At 38.4% G+C, this 21,112-nt stretch overlaps 2 protein-coding genes across 4 annotated transcripts in view; both read right to left on the bottom strand.

Moving 5' to 3' along the window:
- Positions 1–2,307, bottom strand: part of mtmr12 (myotubularin related protein 12) — a 21,123-nt gene extending 18,816 nt beyond the window's left edge. Inside the window, exon 1 of one of the 2 annotated variants that reach the window (XM_009301662.5) lies at positions 2,149–2,307. In XM_009301662.5, coding sequence (XP_009299937.2) covers positions 2,149–2,217 — 69 coding nt within the window. In that variant the 5' untranslated portion in view covers positions 2,218–2,307. 2 annotated transcript variants of the gene reach the window in all.
- A 486-nt stretch (positions 2,308–2,793) lies between these two features.
- Positions 2,794–20,668, bottom strand: zfr (zinc finger RNA binding protein). Of its 2 annotated transcripts, NM_199558.2 has the most exon segments (20): positions 2,794–4,394; positions 4,918–5,015; positions 5,190–5,301; positions 6,611–6,706; positions 7,537–7,634; positions 10,575–10,716; positions 11,164–11,314; positions 11,397–11,614; positions 11,761–11,926; positions 12,001–12,146; positions 12,231–12,350; positions 12,443–12,636; positions 12,716–13,004; positions 14,539–14,739; positions 15,085–15,323; positions 15,651–15,875; positions 16,207–16,351; positions 16,541–16,823; positions 20,292–20,373; positions 20,590–20,668. In NM_199558.2, coding segments are annotated over 20 exon segments (3,225 nt in total). In that variant the 5' UTR covers positions 20,627–20,668; the 3' UTR covers positions 2,794–4,211.
- Between the last annotated feature and the right edge of the window lie 444 nt (positions 20,669–21,112).

The following is a 21,112-nucleotide window of genomic DNA, read 5'->3' on the forward strand; positions in this document are numbered from 1 at the left end:
CTGATTTAAACAGATAAAAAGTGGCCAAAATCAATAAACTATTATGGCTATATATGTTAAAATTCCTGAAATTAAATTAAACACATAAACAAGTCAGGACTAACAAAAAAGAAAGGAAGTCATAAAATATCCTGACTAAACACAATGACTAAAATTGGAGGGGGGGGGGGGGGGGGGGTTGCTTTTAAAACTTGAGATTTTAAAAACAAGTGATCATGTTGCTTATGTAAATGTTGCAAAAGAGATCACAGTGTGTTTTATTAATGTCCAGCCATCATAAAGAGGTAAAAACACTGGGAAAGCACTCTAAGCTTCATCTTAAAGTCTAACCCCACTCAATGATCTTAAAAAGAAGCAACTCTTCACAGAAGACTCTATCTTCCTACATTTACTTAAAAGAGCAGTACTTTTGGTCCCCGGTCAGGTTCAATTCATGCCAGAGTTTGCTTCCCTTGCATAACAGGAACAGTGTTTTCTTAACTGTGCTCTTCTGTGAAGGGTAACTGAGTCCACCTAAAAAGGGTGGTCAGGGTATACGCTTCAAGCACACTCCTGTGTTTCTGATGTGAACGCAATCATGCTAATGAAAAAACACAGTTATTTATAATTGATTCTGCTCTACTATTCTGCCTGAATAGACTTGCAAAAACCTCTAAATGCCATGAGAAATATTCTCCTAAAATGAGCATTTTTCTCAGCCTCCTATGTTTATGTATTAAGTATTTTACTTTAATGGCAATGAAACAAACTTATTCGTCACTATCAAAGTAAAATTTCTGAGCCTAAACACAAGAGTCAGAGAAAAATGGTCATTTTAGTAAAAAAATTAAACAGCATTTTGAGGGTTTTGCATCTAAACTTTTCAAGTGTTACAAGTGACTTGACATACAATTTGTTGCTTATACTGATATATGAGATGTTGAACCAGACACTGATGCTCACTCACTTTTGATTAGTCTTTTTTAATACAATTAAACAGAACAGTGTGAAACTAATTGACAACAATAGCTTCTCTTTTAGACTTTAGGTGATTTTTCAGTCAATTTACATCTCATCGGTTCAGACACTTCATGGAAATCAAAACCATGAGGATTGATAGTATCTTAATATCTTTTTTTACACTATTAATCCAAAGTTAACCAGCTCAATGGTTAACACTGTCATCTCACAGCAACAAAGTGGCTGGTTCGAGACCTGGCTGGGCTAGTTGGCATTTCTGTGTGGAGTTTGCATGTTCTCCCCATGTTTGAGTGGTTTACTCTGGGTTCCCACGCAGTCCAAACTCTAAAGACATGAGCTATAGGTGAATTGGGTAAGCTAAAATGTCTGTAGTGTATAAGTGTGTTTGTGCAAATGTGAAAGTGTGTTTCCCAATATTGGGTTGCTGGTATCCACTACATAAAACATATGCCGGAATAGTTGGCGGTTCATTCCACAGTGGCAACCTCTGAAATAGAGACTAAACCGAAGGAAAATTATTAAATGAGCTCTGAAAATAAAAAAAAGACTGAGTTTTAATTTTAATTTGAGCACAACTGTTCTTATTTTCATGCTTTTATTAAGAACAAATAAATATCTGTAGCCTATTGTATTGGCTGTCAAGTGGTCATGACACGTCCCATGACATTTATTCTAATAGTACGACGCTCTCTCTCTCACGCACGCGCGCACATACATACCTCAGCTGCATAACTTTCTCAAGGCATAACCAACAACTTCAAATACATCACATGCCAGAGCAAGTGAAGCCACTCGTGACTCAATAAACATTAAAATTACTCAGTAACCTGGATGACAACCTCGAATCATAGTTGAACGCAAAATAAAGGATGTTGAGTTCTGAGAGTTGGGTTTCAGTCGACGGGGGGAAGGATGTCAAGTTCATGGCGCAATTGAATGGAAAATAAACAACAAATGTTGGTCGTTTGAGTGGCTTTTCCCACGTGAACAAACCTCATATAAATAAAAGTGCGAATTGGCTAAACTTGAACATGTCAACAACGTGAACTTCAGCATGGGACAAAATAATGCTAACCCCGCCCAGTGCAATACAATCCGCGCTTTCAACTCTTATTTTACTTTACTTCAACCCAGAGTCTCCTGGTTGTTTTGAACACAACTCAAAATTGCACGAGATCTTTCGCTTACCTCGGGAGTCACATAAGACACAAATGACGGTTTAGAGGACTTGGCTCCTCCGCTCCCCAAACTCAACATTCTGCTGTCCCAGAATCCCGCTTCCCGAGCAGTCAGGTGGAAATCCGGGAGAGCTCGAGTGCACTACTGTCCTGCCTCTCTCTCTCTCTCTCTTCGCTTCCTCCACCTCTCCCTTTCACAAGAACAGTTTCCTTTGGTTGGTTGGAAGACAAACCTGCTCTGAAAGCAAACCGCGCCCGTTCAACATCATTGGTTCTTTATAGACAAACTGTCCATTTTCAGAGCTGGTCAAACACAAGCCGCTTTTTTCTAATTGGACGATGCAGCTGTCAATCTTAAGCGCTTCCTTGTTTTTAAAACAATGAGTCGCCGTATTCAAAACAGCCTACGCCCACACTTGAAGAAGGGCATGTTTTTGTTTTCTTTTGCCTTAGGGCTCTTGTGACTTTCCGCCTTTGAATACAGACTAAAAGAAGTTTCTCATTGGCATCAGCAAAGAAAATAAAGCATTTGGTGCTGTGACAAACACCACTGCGAATAAATCCCATCTACTTTGATAATATGAAATTTCCTGGTTAAAGACGAATTGGTTTTCAGCTGATTGCTGTATCTGATTAAAAAGGAAAGCAGAAACCATTGTTCCAGAAATGTTTTATTATACGCATTGTAATGCAGTAGTACCTTGACAGTGAATGACAAGCATCAAAGGGTAAGTCTACATACATCTGCAGTTACAACACAGATATTTTTCACTTTTGTCCTTCTCTTCTTTAACAGATATTCAACAAACTTTGAATCAGAAACCAAACTTAAGAGCAAGCAACTATGCATCTATCAATCAGTAAAACAAAACCCATAAAAACAGAACATAAGAAAAAAAAAAAAAAACATTCCTGTGCTTTAAAACCATACAAGCATTTGTTTTTGAAGATCTACTGGAAGATTAGATACAGGTTTATTAAATGATCATATATTAGAGATCATATAGTTATATGATCACATTTAAAGATACATTTAGGGTTTACAATATTATGAACAGAAAAAGAAATAAAACACAGGCAGACCTGGGTCAATTACGGTTTAAAGAAAAAGTAAACCAATGTTTTTTAAATTTTATTTAAAAACACCTCCAATTCTCACTTTTTATAGAAATCCCTGTGAACAACTGCTCCAAAATGACTGTAACAACTCAATTTGAAATTAAACTTACTGAGACCATCGATTAATAGTTCTGGTATTTGGCCCAGGTCTGAGAAACGAAACAGCTACACAACAGAGGCCTGTGGATATCAGAGCCTAACATCACTCGCATTAAGCAAACAGAAGGAACAAGGTTCTAGAGACACTTCAAGGATATGAATTTGCCAATGACAAACTTACAAATGGTTTAAAAGCCAACCCGGCCTTTAGAATGCATGAGCAATGGGAAGTACATGCTTAAAATAAATCCACGTCCAGTCAATGGCATCACATTCATCATAACAGGACTAACGCCTCGCATAAATCGATCATTTACTCTTTGATCTTGTGGTTTTAAGAGGAATGTCTCCAATCAAAATAAATTATGAACACAACTAAAATTACTGCAAAGCCAGGGAAGCAATTGTCAAAGTTACTTCACACATATGACAGGAAGGTTAAGATATACTTTAAAGAATGAACCGGTTTCACACTGATGCAAGTACACAGCTCTAAAACTGCCTAGCCTTGGATTCATAAGAGATCTGAAGATGGTGAAAAATTTTACATCTGATGTGCTGAATGGAGCATGAACATTAGGCTTAACTTCTCTGGTTTGTGCGCATTTCAAATCTTTAAGCCAAGACACCAGACTAAACAATTGAGATGGACTACAGTCTGGGTGTTAAGGAAATGAAGCCTGGCATCTCCCCAAGTGGCCATCATTAGGTCTTTACCAGCTTTTAAAAAAACATTTCTAAAGACTAGTAATCAGCATGCACAGAGGTCAACAGAAATAGCGTTATGTATTCCTGGAATGAATAGGATTGGAAACGGTGCAGGGAAAAAAAGGACTAGTTGTACTGTAGTGTACTTCAGAACCCCTCGTAGTCCTTTTTGTCCTTCTTGCCTTCAGCTTCAAATCCATCAGCCCCATCACTATTGTCACGACGCCTCTTGCGGGTATTCCGTACGTTGAAGCGGGAGTTCATCTGGGGCAATGGGTCCATACCCAGAACCTTGTGAATCTGCCGGAATGCCAGCAGCCTCAAGGCAAACTGTGGAGAAAGTGAATGATTAGTACACATTTCATAATTCTAAAACGATCAAAACACATAATTCAGTTTAGGGTGCATTAACACTTTAGGTTCAGTTCTCTTTAAAGCATTAGTTTACCCAAAAAAATTTAAAACTACAAATAGAGTGGGTTGCTCAATTAGCTTAAAGAATGTAACCTGCCCTTAAATAGAAGGAGAAAGGTGTGGCAATCTGCTTTTTGGCTTTTGCCTTCTATTGTTACCTCTGGTTTTAGAAAACGGTTGAGAAATTCAAATTGCGTTTATGGACATACTTAAGTAACATACTTATGTTACTGCCAAAAGTGGTTTGAGCAAACATATCTCAAGTTAGCAGGTTTATGGTTATGGCAATAACAGAATACATGGATTAGCCAACCATGGTTATTAAACCGAACCATACCTTTCACTGGAATTGAACTATAAGTGAACCGAACTTAAAGTATAATATGTACCCTTAAATGAAATGAAGAGTCTATTATTTGACTGACAAAAGTTATTTTACCTGAGCGCTTGACGTGATGTCCTCTCTCTGTTGCTCTTCCATGAATGCCAGTGTATCTGTTGGATTCTTTTCACAGGGGTCAATCAATCCTGGAGCACCTGCATTACAAGGAAAAGTCGAGCATATACTGAACTAAGCATCCAAATAAAAAAGTAGAGTTTATGTAGAGTTTGACCAACTCTCCTACTAATCCATGTCATTAAACATTTGCATTTTCAATCCCTCAGAGCCATGTTTTAGGGGGGAATTGCATCAATACATTCAGATCTTACCTGATAGCAGGATGCCTGAGGAAATACATTCAAAGACTCTTCGCAGAGCATCTCCAGGGCTCATTGGTCCAGAGGCACTGCTGATGGCCTTCTCCACCAGTAGCTCCATAGCCTTGAATTTAATTTAACACCATTTAATTTAGTTGCTTGTAATTTGAAAACCATTGCTAAACCACACCAAAAGGTTATAAAAGGAGAGTGCAAAAAAACAAGAATTCCTAAAATTAACTTGTACCCATCTGTTTGCATCACAACAAAATAGACTTTGACGTTCCCTAGTACTTTGGTTCCTAATGCTGCATTCACCCCAGACACTGCACGCATGAATTAAAAAATAAATAAAAAATACAAACACAATATTATGTTATTAATATTAATATCATTTATGGACACATAAACAGAGTGAAATCCTCTTCACAATAGACGCAGATTCACGTCATGGGCATGGGCTAATATGGATTTTATTGAGATAGTAGCCGTGCTTTGTGCATTAGGAAGGCTGAAAAACAGCATATATTCATTTGGCACAGTGTCAGAGTCCATTAGATTCTTTCAGAGGAGCACCCAGCTCTGCGAGTTTATCATCAACTCCTCCAGGAACTATATCTGGATAAAGGGCTTCAGTGGTGCTTCAGACTGAGCAGAGCCCAGTTTGATGAACTTGTCTGTAAGAGGATTTTTGCTTGAGACACCAACAACTGACACTACATAGTAACTCCCCTATAAGAGCAAGCTTCTGATTGGTTAATGCAGCGCGAATGTCCACTGAAGTTCATATTTTCCTACTTGATCGATTCGTACCGCTTCATTTGAACTAATCTCCTCATTCACACTGCAGGGTGTCTATACACGTGCTTGATGCGTGTGGTGTGAAAGCAACAGACTCAAGAATAATAATAATAATAATAATAATAATAATAATAATAATAATACACAGGAAATTTGTTGGCCACTAACGTGCGCCATCAAAACAAACAAACTTGACAATCTTGAAAGCTTTGAATTATATTGCATTATAAAAATTCTACATAAAAACTGCAGGTAAGATCTCAAAATTACAATTCTCATTGTTCAGGAATGTGAATGCAAAATACAGTGAATGCAAAACTCAATTTCAAAAAGAAACTCTAAGGCAAAGAAAGGTTCAGACTACCCAATATTTTTGTGTTACAATGAACATGGTGTCAGATTATGCATTCACTAAATTCTAGACAATAAGGAAAAACGACAGATAACATGTTGCTACTTGACATGAATACAACCAACTATCAAAATAAATTAACCAAATGGCAACCAAAAGTGACATACTCCAGAATTTAGATACTTTTTTTTGAAGGTCTACCGAAACAAAAAGCATAAAGTAATCTGAACATGGAGAGAAAAAAACAAAAAAAAAACACAACAACAACAACTTTACTCACCCAGCTAGGAAATGCAGACCAGGTAGGTACTCGCTGACAAAGGTCACGCAGTATTCGAATGACAATCACACATGACTGGAGTCCATTAGCCCTAGCCTTCAGTGCAGTGAAGTCAAGATTAGTTAATGCACAAGAGCAAAGATGTACAAACAGTCATACAATATGGCGGAGTTCAGAGAGAGGTGCAACACCACTGTTCACAATGGAAGCTTTTAATGGGATTTTAATCAGCTGGGCCAATTGGTTTCCATAAGCTGCCATTTCCAGCAGTATTTTACCTCACCATTAGTACAAGAGTTCAAAGTTTGCAAGATTCACTCGGAATGGCTCCTTTGTAACCTTGTAAACCCTGACCTCAGTCATCAAGATACTTCACAAACATCTATTTTCATTTTACAAAAGATCAGTTTGCAAGAGTAGTTGCATAGGAACTGAAGCAGTCAAGGAAATCTGCTTTACTTTGCCTGTGTGTCTGCAGAGCAAGCAACACCACAGTAAACTAATCAGATATTCCTTGCCTCTCAATCCCTATTCCCAGAAAAAAATAAAGAAATAAAAAAAAGAAATAATCACAAAAAGAAAACAAACGCTCAACATGAAAAGCTTTTAAATCGATGACACTTTATGCAAAGGTATTCTGCAGCCTTATGGAATCATTTTACATGCTAACATCAATCTGACACTTATGAATAAAATAATGTATCCAAGGATGCTATTTTTTTTAGGATCAGATCAAATGAAAACAGAAATATAGTATCATTAATCACCAGATTTTTATACTGCATCCTTGTATCACTTTTTCATCCCAAAAATCAACTTTGAGGTTTGAAAATTTAAACAAAAAGACTAAACAACTTAAATGAACAAATAAAAAAGGTATACATCTCATAAGGCTACAAGAAGAAAAGTAAAATGATGTTCCGAACCTGGAACCACTTAGCGTGGCGTAGGGCAGCCAGAGCGTCAAGGCATTTTTGCCTGTCCAAGACGTCCGCTGGGTCTTTCACCATACTCGAGGTTACATCTAAAAATGGATCGAATTGTCAAATGGTGGTAAGGAATGGGTGTTTGACCAGGTCAGAGAGACTGCCAAGAACACATTGCCACACATACCAATCTGTTCCTGATCACTGCTTCCAAAATATAAAAACCTGTACATGTACTTTACAAGTTTTCATTTTAATTCCATTCTACAACACCCCATATGCAGAATCTTTCAGATCTTTTCAGCAACATCATGGATCTGCTACTCTTGCCATTTGGTGCATGTCTGTGGTGTGGTGCGGATACAACTGGATACAAATGGGTCCTGAATCATAGGCCTTTGTCAGGGATACAAGACAAACACTGATAATGTGACAGTGATGTAGGATTTAGAGTTGGAAATGAACTTTTGTTGTCGTTTTTAATTCAAGTACTCTGCATATAGTGAGCATGACACATCTTAGAATTACTAGATGTATAACTCTAAAGACCATTTAAGCCTCCAAGTTCTGCAATCCACTATTTGAAATTGCTGAAAATGACAATGCAAAGTATCAACTTCAAAAAGTCAGTCGATTACTTTGAATGAGTAATGTTAGCCTGTTATTAACATTCTAAATCACCTTAGGTTTTGAAACCCATTGGTTTGGGGAAAACTCTTAAAAAGGATGGTGTGCAATTGGCAAAACTGTTTGAATTAAGGCTCTCACACAAAGTGTGGTTAAAATTTTAAGCTTAATACCAGGTCATCCAATTCCATGTTGTTGCAAAAGGATAAGATTGGTAATGATGATCTAGATTCTTAAAAAAATAAATAAAAAAATAAAAAAAATAAAAATTGGATTTCTCTTGAATTCTCAGCCAAGAACTGCAGGAGGGAGAAAAAAAAAAAGTCTCTTTCGATCTATCCATCTATCTATATTGAAAAATTAACTGAAAGTTTAAAGTCTCATTGAATTCATTAGCATGCTAGGGTTTCTGGCTCTGCTGCCGCTAGTAGAGAACATTTCAGTTTGTATAATTGTGGTGCTGTGAAGCAACTTTAAAAGTGCTACTTCTCAGCGGTTAAAGAAAATAGGGTTATTATTAGGCATCAGCAAGGTGTGTCCAGGGTTTAATGCAATCATATTGAGTTCAGTCAAATATGTGAAAGGGTATTATTTAAAATGGTTGCTGCTGTTCAATATGTTGTTCAGTATCAGATTAGCTTATTAATTTTACTATAAAATTTTGAAGTTTTATGCCACAAACTAACACATTTGGCAAGTGTTCCACTCCTGCAGATCTGGTTTAACCTATGGACTAAGAATTTGGCTGTAGTTCTTTTGCTCTAGGCGACAACAAATTGTGGATTCCAGTGTCTAGATAAGTGAAGTTTAAAATAAATGTTAAACTAAAGATTCTTTTGGGGGGAAAAAACAAAAAACAAAAAAAAAACAACTGTACCAATACAATAAAAAAAATAATAATAAAATAACAATGGGCTGCAAATGGTACCAGATGTGCAAATGATAATGAAAAACGGGGATAGAGGGAGATATGTAATGTTCACTGCTTATGAATATTTATAGTGACTCCCTACAGTAACATGGCAATGGTAGGTGTGGCAAAGTGTTTGAAGGTATTCAGGAGGGGGGACCTTGGTCAAAAATCCTTCCGGAGCTGGTAGACGTAGCCTCAGATGGGAGACAATTTGCTGAAAATGCAAGGAGGCTTTGGGCTGGACTTGAAAAGCTTTGTATACATGAAGGCAGCAATGCGTGCTGGCAAGAAAATCTGAAGCTCCCAGCTAAAGGATTAGGACATCACTGCATGCATACCTGTCAACAAAACTGGGTTTGGAGAACCCGCATATCTCAATGTATACCGAAGGCTGTAAACCCCAGGTCCAACCAAAGATTCCTCTATCAAAGCCTTCCTCCCAAAAGCTGACTGATACTCCCCTAAGGAGCCATACAGAAATGGTGGCATGGCTTCAAAGCCGGTGTTTAAAACTTCACCATTTCAGTGGCTTCAGACAAACTATGACTCTTCATTGAAAACATATGCAAGAAACAGAAAATTGATGCACTTACAGATGCAGGTTACAGTAATGCACTGTTTGAATGCCAATTATTGTCATTATGAAACTACTAAACTCTCAGGGGAGCACTTTCATTTTGGAACAGGGGACCTTAAAATGGTGAACCTCTTTTCACCACCAGACAAAAATGAGATTTGTTTCCTGTGGGGACATGGTAGACATTCCAACTACTCCTCAGACCCATCTCAATCATGTCTTCAGGAACTAAATCATGAATAAAGTTGTTTGCACAGGATTACCCCCTGACCCATTGGGAAATATGCACTGGAACATTGGTAACAAAATATCATTTGGATTTTGCATGAGACACAATCCCCTTGAACACAGGAAACAAAAATGAATCTTACCCGGGACTAACTAGACTTACACAATGCAAACACTTATCATGCTTGTTTTGGGGAGAGCTTCAAGAGCACTGGAAAAGTGTTACAAAGAGAAAAACCAGAGCACCACTGCTGACATTGGAGATGGTTGGGTAAAAGCTGGTAGTGTTGAAATCGGCTCAAAAAACAACTAGAAGCCACCTGAACAGGCTTCAATCCAGTTACAGTATGAACATTACAGACTTCATATAAAAATCAAAGCACAACCACAGGAGGCACTATACCTCAGCAGCACAAGTAAAAAAATTATATATATAGATTTTTTGGGTTAAATATAGGTCATATGTACAGCCAAGCTCAAGCACATACCAGGTTTCATTTGGACCATTTTCAATATTATGGTCTTAATTTGTAAAAAATGCTCCTAAGCCCAAAAGGTGCAAACATGATTCTGGCAACATTTACATACAGTACCATCTCCACAGTGCCAACAGATGGGCTCCTCAGGTTGTCAAAATCAGCATGAAATATTAATCAGAGGTAGCCGGTTAATGTGTGCAACGTCTTTTCAAACCTCCGTCCCGGCTGCTCTCCTCTCGAATGATGGGTGAAGTCAGGGTGATGGTCACCTGCATCTTGGGATCACCACAAGAGGTAAGGATAATGGCAGACTCTTGGATGGAGCCCTTTACCTCGTATTTCTCTGGCGTTACCATCTGACAAAGAACAATGTCATTAGTCTTAACCATCTATTTAAGCTTCTGCAAACTTTAACTCTGAGCAACATTTGCTCTACATTGTGTAAAGAAGGGGTGTTCAACCCTGCTCATGGAGAACCAATATGCTCAGCTTTAAGACCTGCCTAGACATTTCAATTGAATCTGAAGACCCTACACACTTAGGGTTCAAATTCCATGAACTGGTTTGCATACACCTGCTTTGAACCCTATAAAAAAAGGGGGTTGAAATCCTACTCTAGAAGAGTTTAGCTATAATCAAACCAAACAACATTTCAGGTCATCCAGTGTACATTAATGCGTTTTATAAGGTAATTTCAAAACTCTGAAGAACAGTGGCCTTTCAAGATAGACAAATGCAAGAACTTCAATTGCTCTACAGCAAGCGTTTTCAAAGGAATATCTGTGAGACGTATAAACAAGTACCGTGAGTTGTTTAGGGAGATGTTCCACAATGCGTGTGAGCAGATTCTTGGTTGGCTTCTCAGAACAGAGGAGGACCAGGTTGACCTCTTTATCCCCTCGCAGAAGTAGCCCCTTAGCAAGAACACCTACCCGCATCACTCCTTTCAGCAACCTACAATGCACAAGAGGACATGTATAGCTGCAGCCTTTAGCTTTCTCTGCTTTGAAAACTATTAAGAGTGCTCTCTTCCCACCTGTCTTTGGGAGGCTCTTTCTTTTCCTTGTCCTCTTCTTTGCCCTTTGCACTTGCACCAGCATCTTGGTCAGTGATGATGTCAGACACAAGCTTAAGTGCTCGCTCGGTGATTGATACGATCTTCTGGATGGCCTGGAGCTCATCCTCAGAGGGGTAAATAGCTGCATGTTTGGTCATCACATACCGATCGTCTGAGGAATCAGGACGACGTGGTGGCTGCATCAAAAACTAGATGTTAAACTACAGTTTTGACGAATCTAGTATAATGTATGAAGACATTTAAGTGGAAAGCTTAGGAGAAAGCATCGTCTTCAAATGACGAATGATGGAAACCGTACTGGACTCAAGTTGTCATGTCTTACCACTGGTCCTTGTGGTTGTGGAATGGGCATCCCAGGCCTCACACCAAGTAGGCCAGGAGGTCCAGGGGGACCTTGTGGATACCCTCCATCAGGCATTCTTCGCCTGTCCTCCCAGTGGTGCTGTTCTTCCTCCATGCGCCGCCAATACATATCTTCTTCATAGCGCCTGAGCAAACAAAGTAATAATTAGGAAGCCTCACAAAATGCTCTTTATTTTATACAAGGAAACAAGTGTCACACCTCATCTCCATCCTCCAGCGCTCCTCTTCTTCGCGTCTTCTCCAGTATTCTTCCTTTTGCATCTGCTTCCTCATTTTTTCCTCTTGAATTTTCCTGGCACGGATGCTTGGTTTCACTTCCACCTGGAGATCTGGGTTAACCTTTTTCTACAACAGTGGAATATACAATCAGCGACACTGAAGTTATAGTCATAATAAGAAAAACAGAAGCCGAACTGTTGACTCGCTAACCTTGTACTGCAGTCGGTGTCTCCTTCCTTTCAAATGCATTTCCTTGGCATTGGGATCATTGAAACTGCATTCACACAGTTTGCAGTGGAACCGGATAACCTTGCCTTCATCATTCCTAACCTGAAAAACAAAAACATATTTCATTGTTTCCACTTGGCCACTCAAAATGATATCACTACAGAAATTATATCCCTAATAGTGGCTTCTGTTACCTCTTCAACATAGTCATGTCCGACAGGCTGAACGTCACTCTGCAGGGCTGCAAGTGCTGACTGAGGTGACATGGGGTCAGGCATGTCATTCTTTGCATCTGCTGCTGGTGCAGACGCAGCAGACTGTGCAGTTTTAGCTGCATCAGCTTTGGATTCGTCACTTTTAGAAGCAGTGGTTTGTAACTTGTTTCCACCTATATTGGTCATGAAAAAAAAAAGTGTATTATATGATCCATTTTCAACAGCAAATAACATTTGTTCAGCAATACCTACCAACGAAGTTGATCTTGGGTGTGTTGACCTTCTTGATAGAGGAGCTGTTGACTGAGACACTGTTGGCTCCTGAGCTCTTGCCCTGTGCAGCAGAAGCAGCCATACTGCCAGATTTTAAGTAAGAGGCAGAAACGGAGGAAGAAGCATTTGATGATGTGCTTGTGGAGCTGTTGATGTTGGAGCTGGAAGTTTTATTCGGAGCTGCAGTACTGGAGGTGGAAGATTGGGAAACCACACTGGGCTCAGTGGATGGGATCGGCTTTCCTAGCTTGGTATGCAATTTTACAACCTATTGAAAAAAATATTAAATGAATAATTTATATATAAAGAAAAAAATAAACACACCACCAACTAAAGAATTCAATGCTACAAACACACTTTGATTTGCATTAGACAACTAATATAATATGCTTGTGATAAACAGGCATGTAATCAGCCAAGGACAAAAAATAAAATAAAAATGACAAAAACTAAAAATACATAAATAAAAAATAAAAATAATAATAATAATAATAATAATAATATATATATATATATATATATATATATATATATATATATATATATATATATATATATATATATATATATATATATATATATATATATATATATATATATATATATATATATATATATATATATATATATATATATATATTTCTTGATATAAATATTTGATATTGGCCATACAATTTGTTTCAGGATTGTTGTATCAGTTTAATAGACACTCGAGTAATATTTAGGTATATAGTTTGTACTTCAATGTAGTCACAGATCCATACACTGCCGCTAGAAAGTGCCACGAACTGTTAGTTCTCGTGTCCACAGAATAGAATTTTTCCTCTAATTTAGTCAACTCTATATTTCACATGTTATAAGGCTATAACTCGAGTCAGTCATCAATTCGAACTGTAAAAATAATTAGTCCAGATGAATAGAGTAGCCTAATATACTTTAACATTGCACCCTGAAAAAAAAAATAACTGAAATTAAAAATATTTAATTATAAATTTGTAAAATCATTTAAACTTATAACTTTCTGTTATGACTTTTTAGGTGCTATAGGCTCTAGCACTGAATAAATTAAGACATAAGAACAGAGGACTTGAAGAGGATTACAAATGTGCATCCTGGCTTTATTTTTATTGTATATAGAGTGCACGTGGTCATGATGTGCAAATGGGAGAGCTGAAACGGTGTGCACAGCCACGCACCCATTCAAAGTGATTTCATAATTTTGCATAGTCAGCAGCTTTGTCATGTGCTAATTATAGAACTACACAATGTCATTGTTATAAACACAGTAGCCTAGGTAGGCCTACAATTACATCCCTGACCCTGAAAGACGTCGGATTTATGCAAAATACATTGGTTGCCCCATTGAACTCTGAAAATACAGAAATCTACGTTTATATGGAAGTATCAAATCCCTGAATAAAGTACCTTCAATCCCCTTCACACAAATTTTATTCATATTTGTAATAGAGTCCCTAAGGACATTTGTTCACCAAAATGTAAATTTAGAGCTGAACATGTATACTTTCCAGTTATTTTCAATGGAAAAAGCCACATTTCTTAAACAACAGCAGTGTTGCAAGGCACCAAGATTTTTTTTTTAATGGTCTGACAGTTGAAGCACTCACAGCTAAGCATTTTAGAAGAGCACTGGAGTTTCTCCTCACAAAAATGCTTTAGTAGACAAGCCCTAAGAAACCCTCTCCACAACACTGATCCAAAATTATACGCATTCAAAAATAGTGCTGCCAAAACAAGCTTAAAGCAGGTTATTATGTGCGGAGATCAGAGAGTGAGTCATGTACCTTCTGGTGTTTGGCTCCTCTGATGTGCGCAGCGTAGGCATCAGCCCCAGTACAGGAGACATCGCAGAGCTCGCAGCGCAACTGATTTTGTGTCCCACGGGCAGAGCTCCCGCCTCCACTGCTGCTACTGCTGCTCTGTGACACCTTCAGTGCAGCTTCCTTCTTTTTGTGCTTCTGACCCTCGAGATGCTCTTTATAGGTCTGAAATAAACATGCCGGTATTACAGTTGAAGTTCACCTGACTCGCATCACTGAGCCAGTAATCACATACTGCAGAATAGGTACTACATGTACAAGGTAGTTGTCCTACTAGGTTCTACATAGTATGAAAGTGAATATTATAAATAACATTTGGGTATGGTACATCTGTTATTGACAAGTATTCTCCTGTGTTCTTATGGATATACACTTAATGTAGCTGCATATTATTTTGGCCTACTACACTGTACGGAGCATATTCCGACAATATTTTAGTACAGTGCATCCATTTACACATGACACCAATACTTAAAAATGAAAAGTAATAACTTTAATAAAATAAAATACCTGGGGTCCAGCACAACTGATCTTGCAAACATCACAATAATGTATCTGCGGTGGTTTAGGGGGCTGTTTAGGTTTCAGAGTTTTGTTCTGGAAGGGAGTTTTCTTGGTAAATGTACTGCCAGTCCATGCGGCAGTGGCTGCTGCTGCAACAGCTGCCTGTTTTTGCTGCTGTTGCTGCTGCTGATAGTAAGAGGAGGCAGCCGAATACACTGCCGCTTCATAGCCCGAGTATGATGTTCCTGAGCATAGAGAGAAGAGCAATTATTGGCTTTAGGACAGATGGAGACTGACAGGATTGTACTGTAAATCTATAAGCCTAGATTCACTGGCTCAATTGGTGCAGTATTAAAACTTTTAATCCCAACCTCATGGATTTGATTCTGTATTAAACTCAAAGAAACCAAGAACAAAAAAGCCATGTTAATGAATTCTACACTCAATAAAGCATGATATAACGGAAAGACGTTTCTCTTCAACTCTAAATAAAGTATTGCATCAGATAAATGCTGTTGATGGCTTATGGGAACTGAAACTGATGTTTTATAATACAACTTTGATGTTCTTACCGGAGTACGTGACTGCATTGGTGCTGTAGGTGGGACTCTGAGAGTAAGAGGGCACTACAGAGGCTGCCGCTGCAGCTGCGACCGGCTGTACTGCAGAGGACACTGGGTAAATGGAGAAGGTTGAGGTGGCAGGGCTGGGGGTGGCTGGCTTTACGACTGTAACCTGACGCGTTTGCTGGGTCTGGGTGTACGGAGTGGCGCCTTGGCTGTATCCGGTTTTAGGTGCTACAGGGAGGAGCAAAACAAAGTTGCAGAGGACATTTTACAATACAGATCACTTAACAGGTGACCTGAAGCTTATTATGGATTTTATCCTGTGTCCACAGACAACATTCCAACCATGTAATGAAATAGGAATAAAAGGGAATCATGATACAATAGATTAAACCCTCATTTAATTAAAAAGTACATACAATTTAGATTATTGTAAAAATTAAAACATAAGCATTATATGCTCTCATGGAATAAACAGTCAGGAGATGATTTAATAAAAAAATGTTATAAAAGCCCCCCCCCGCACCAATTCATTTAAATTGCCAAAAAGAGTCCAACGTACCAGTCTGATAGTAGGATTCAGCAACAGTGGGTTGTGGTTGGGCTGCTGCAGCAGCTACAGCTGGAGTAGCTGCAGGTTGTTGGTAATATTGTTTACTGTCATACGCTACAGCAGGAGCGGTGGACCGCACATACGAATAAGAGTCCTGCAACAGTAAACAGAATGCTCGTTTCATTTTGTACTTATTCAAAATTAATTTGACTTAAAAATGCACTTCAGAAGCACAGGGAAAAAAATGCAAAACAGCGATCCAGATTTGGATTTATGCAAAATTATAAATAAATATCTTGCCCAACCCAAACTATATTACAACAAGCATGCTCCTTCCTCTTACCTGGTAGTTTTGTGAGGTGACTGGAGGTGGTGGTGGGGGTACTTCTGGCTGTCTCTGAGCATACCCATAATCCGTGGCAGCGTGGGCTGGTTGATATCCACCAAAAGCTGCAGCATTAGCCGCAGCCGCTACAGCGACTGGCGCAGGCCTCGCAACAGCAACCGTGGCGGCTGTAGGGGCATAGGCTGCTGCCACTGTGTGCGCTGCCACAGGTGCTTGATGTACAGTATAGCTGGCCACTGTAGTGGGGTGGGTGTATGCAACCCCAGCGGCCGGCTGTTGACTGCAGGAGACAGGACAAAAATCCCTGGATTACAACATTGACAGCTTACATTGTTACAAATGCCAATGCTGAACAGTGGCGTTTGAAATTGAGCAAAATTACTATTATTAAATAATTACTACATCCAAAAAGGTACTTCACAAAACATGGCATCAGGACTCGGCTACACTAATGATACAATTATAATGCTTACACATGGAGTAAAATAACTTATTGATTTCAATTTGGTCGAATTCCACAAGAAGATTATACTTATGACCTTCAACGCAATTTTGTGTTCATGTTAATGTCCAACTGAAGCTACAGCAGATTATCTTTCAGTTAGATTCATAATAGATTTCTGGATTTAATGCACTAAATCCATTGGCTTGAAAGGGAAGATACACGTCAAGGGAGGAAACCCAATCAGTAATGGATTAAAAGACTTAGGGTGGCTTTCACTTGAAAAAGCAGACACAAATGTCATGCAAATATGGTCTCTCGTTATCCATTAGATTAAAAGCTTAAAATCATGACAACAATCTTGAGCCTCCACACACCAATCTCAAATCCATCCAAACGATGTACTTTCAGAAACCTGTTCAACATCCATCTAGCACAGTTTAGTTAATAAATTGAGTGGTTAGACTCTAAATACTTATCTTATAATAAAATCTAAATACTTTAAAACAAGCCAATCAATTTTAGTGGGAAGCTGAAATTGTGAGGATCAAATATCAATTGATTGAAAAGATGGGCCAGAATTATGATACAGCTCAAGTAAAAATTCTCATATCTCTCATTCTCACAGCTTTTTTGCTAAAAATCGGGTGTCACATTGCATATAACAACTTAATACGCGAGGTGTAAATTTTACACTCCCTTTCAACTACATTAGTGTGCAAACATTCATTAAAGAGAACTTTTGTGGGGGGGGGGGGGGGTGGTTGGACAGACTCTCTAGGCTATAACTACCTTGTATAGTCGACACCCAAGACATTACCGGAATCTTCCCATTTTACTTTGTTCAAGGTTGCATTTAGTATCTTGCACTAAATTAAACCGATTGTTCAGCCATTAAATAAATTTAGCATTCAACGAACTTGCCCTCAACCATTCAAGACATTTTTGCTAGAACCTTGGCGCTAGTTGAATTGCAGCTACTGGCACTTTGAAAGTCAAAGTGTATTCAAAAAAAATAAGTTAACACCATGGCTTCTGGTAAAGGGTAGTTCGGCCTTAGTTTTGAACACTTGCGCTTCTAATGGACATTGCCAAATGGAAGAGGCACAAATCTCACATGTGAGCTGAAGTGCTTTGTTTACTACAGTGCGAAGACAGATGCAGGGTATTGTTAGTCAAATTTGTATTTGTGCTTTTGCTGGACACCTCAACCCAATTATAAATGATAAATTATGAAAAAAAACAAAAATTCAAAAAAGTTTCTCAGTATGCAGCAGCGATTGCTTAACTTTATATTACCCAAATGTATATTCAGGCATTTATATTTATTTTGGCTGTAAAGAGTCAAATTGCACAACACCATTGATTTGCATTAAGCATTACAGAGAACAGCAACTTAATTTTTGGATGATTTATCCACTTCAGAGCATTAAAAGTTCATTACTTTTCTAGCTTTCTGCATTCTCAAAACACCAATCAGGGTGATTGGTAGATTTTATAGAGTTTGGCATGGGCCGATATAAGATTCTGTTGGCATGATAACAATGTTAATGACATAATGATGAAACTATTTTGGTTTCACGATTTCACAGTATTGAGATTACTGCTCTAAAATATATTCTTTTTAAATGTCTGGGTAAAAAACAACAACTTTTTTCCTCTTTTAACCCAATATATTTTATTTTGAGAAATATGTAAAATATTTTGGAGCAGTAAACATGTCAGACTAAAAAATTCAAATGAATCATTGACTTCTGCTGTCTTCATTGATTCAAAAACACAGATTTCTTTACAATTTGAAACAGCTTTTTAGATATCTTTTCTGCCGGAGATGCTGTTCTCCTAAAAAACGCAAATAATAAAAAATAAAATAAAATCTTACACATACCCTAGGAACAGTATTAGAAAAAAATTGCCGGTTTAAAAACCTTGACTTTTCCAAATCGAGGTATACCTTAAACGTTTATCGTCCCCCATGCCTATGTAGAGTACACATTTGTTAAAACAGCTTAAAGATCTGTAACGGATTTGCTTGTTTACCAATTCTTCCTTCAGCTGATTAAAAAAAAAAACTAATTGAGGCATTATAGAAATCTAAATCCTACACTGTGTGAAATGATGACACACTAAACCAATGGCAAATTGCTTAGAAATATGATCCCAGTTTAGGAAAAACATCACACCATTGCTAGCTTGACAACCTGGGATAAGTTCTTAAGCACAGTACACAATTCCAAAATGGACGAGCACTAAAATTACTGAAAACGTCAACATAATGACAGTAGGATCATTTAAAAGGCGAATCAAGAGGGACACTGAAGGAGTCCTTGAGGCGTCCGTGAAGACATCGCCCTTCACAACACAAACGCGCACATACATATTACAGACGCAAAATACGTCGGCCATTCCTCAAGAATCGACATTTTGTAATAAAAATGACGATAAAGTGTCACGGCGACGTTTTTAACAGTGTGGAACTACAACATTTTTCCATCACTTCCGTCTTAAAAACACTGGAGCTTAAAGAAGAGCGCGGAGACGCTCATGCGCAGATCTGCTCTGGTGCAGAACTAGAGATGACAGCTGCAGTGTGCTCGCTCGCGCGGTTCACTTTTATCACGTCAGCTCGGGATAAAAATCACCGTTTATACACACGTGAACACCAACAAAGAGTTTCAGAATGGTGTTATATCATTAAATGCTTTGGATCAAATAAACAGAACAACGGAGGTAAGGGTCTACTTATAAGGTAAACCGCCCTGTTAATGTAAACTGAATTAAAGTTACTAACTTCAAATCTTGACTATTACTTTTAACCTATTGCTTTTGTAACATTAATTATTTTTTAAACGTATTGAGATTCTTATCTTTATTTTAACATATAATTTAAAAGTGCACCTGCTAGCCATCGTCACGTCAGATGTTTACATAACGTAACGTTAAGCAGACTGCTTTAAACGATATAACAACATCTCATGCATTTTATCCACGAATTAAAATAATTTCCCTAAAAAGGCCCAAAGTACTATGCAATGACATCCTGTGTGTCAATATATCTGCCTAGCAAATAAAAAAACAAATGTCATATATACATAAAAACAACACATTAATCGCCATATTTAAACTAAAACGTCGTTTAATGCATCATTTCCTTACCAAACGTTCACCTCAAGGTTTAAAGCGTTGCCCATCGCCTCCCTCCCCCTGCCCCCACCCGGACCCAGCAACAAAGGCATCGGGGCCAAATCCCACCATTACTGTACCACCACCAGCACTGCAGTCCCCATTAAACATCACGGCCCTTACCTGTACTGGGCCCCAGCACCATGGGTAAATCCAAAGTAGTTGCCGGTGGCCATTTTGGCATCTTCACCTAGCCGGCTGGGCACTGCAAAAAGACAGATTGGCGGAGGGTTAGCGGCTGTGCGCGGTGGCAACCATGATGAAGAGCCGTATCATGCAGTGGAAGAAAACACGCAGGACACCACGACGGATTACACCGTGACGACTCCCGCACACCCGCAACATGATCCTAATCACATCTTCTCTTGTCTAAAACCCATGAAATGTTTCGACACGCTTTTAAAATTTAGATTATACTCACCATAGGTGAAGGAGACTACTGGACATATGGGAATCATTGGTTTCCTATTCTCTAACGAACTCTGACTCGTATGCCTGCCTTTTTATATGAGAAGGTCGTACCAGGATATGGCGTTTGCTGCGCATGAGCAGTGTCTGCCGCCAGGGATGGGAAATGTAGTTTTGTCCAAAGTCATTTTGAAAGGTCAGTCAAACAAACAAATATTTTTTTGGATGTTTTTTTTTTTTACAAAAAGGAGTAATAGACCTGCCGATGTGATCATGTTAGACACATATACTCACACCTAAAACTATATGTGAAACTATTAAGACTCAATTAAGGAACTCAAATGATGTTAGTGTTGATTATTCATAAATTTACCATGCTACAATCAGTGATGGTATGCTAAATAAAACTGTTAGGCTACAATTTTACTATTATAAAGCCGTGGTTAATTTTGTGTAGGAACCAAATATGCCCTGGATGGTCTGAGGTAAGAAAATGAAATGCAATTTTAAATTTTTGTGTGATCTGTCCTCTTGAC

Source organism: Danio rerio, chromosome 5, assembly GCF_049306965.1.
Source record: "Danio rerio strain Tuebingen ecotype United States chromosome 5, GRCz12tu, whole genome shotgun sequence".
NCBI lineage: Eukaryota > Metazoa > Chordata > Actinopteri > Cypriniformes > Danionidae > Danio > Danio rerio.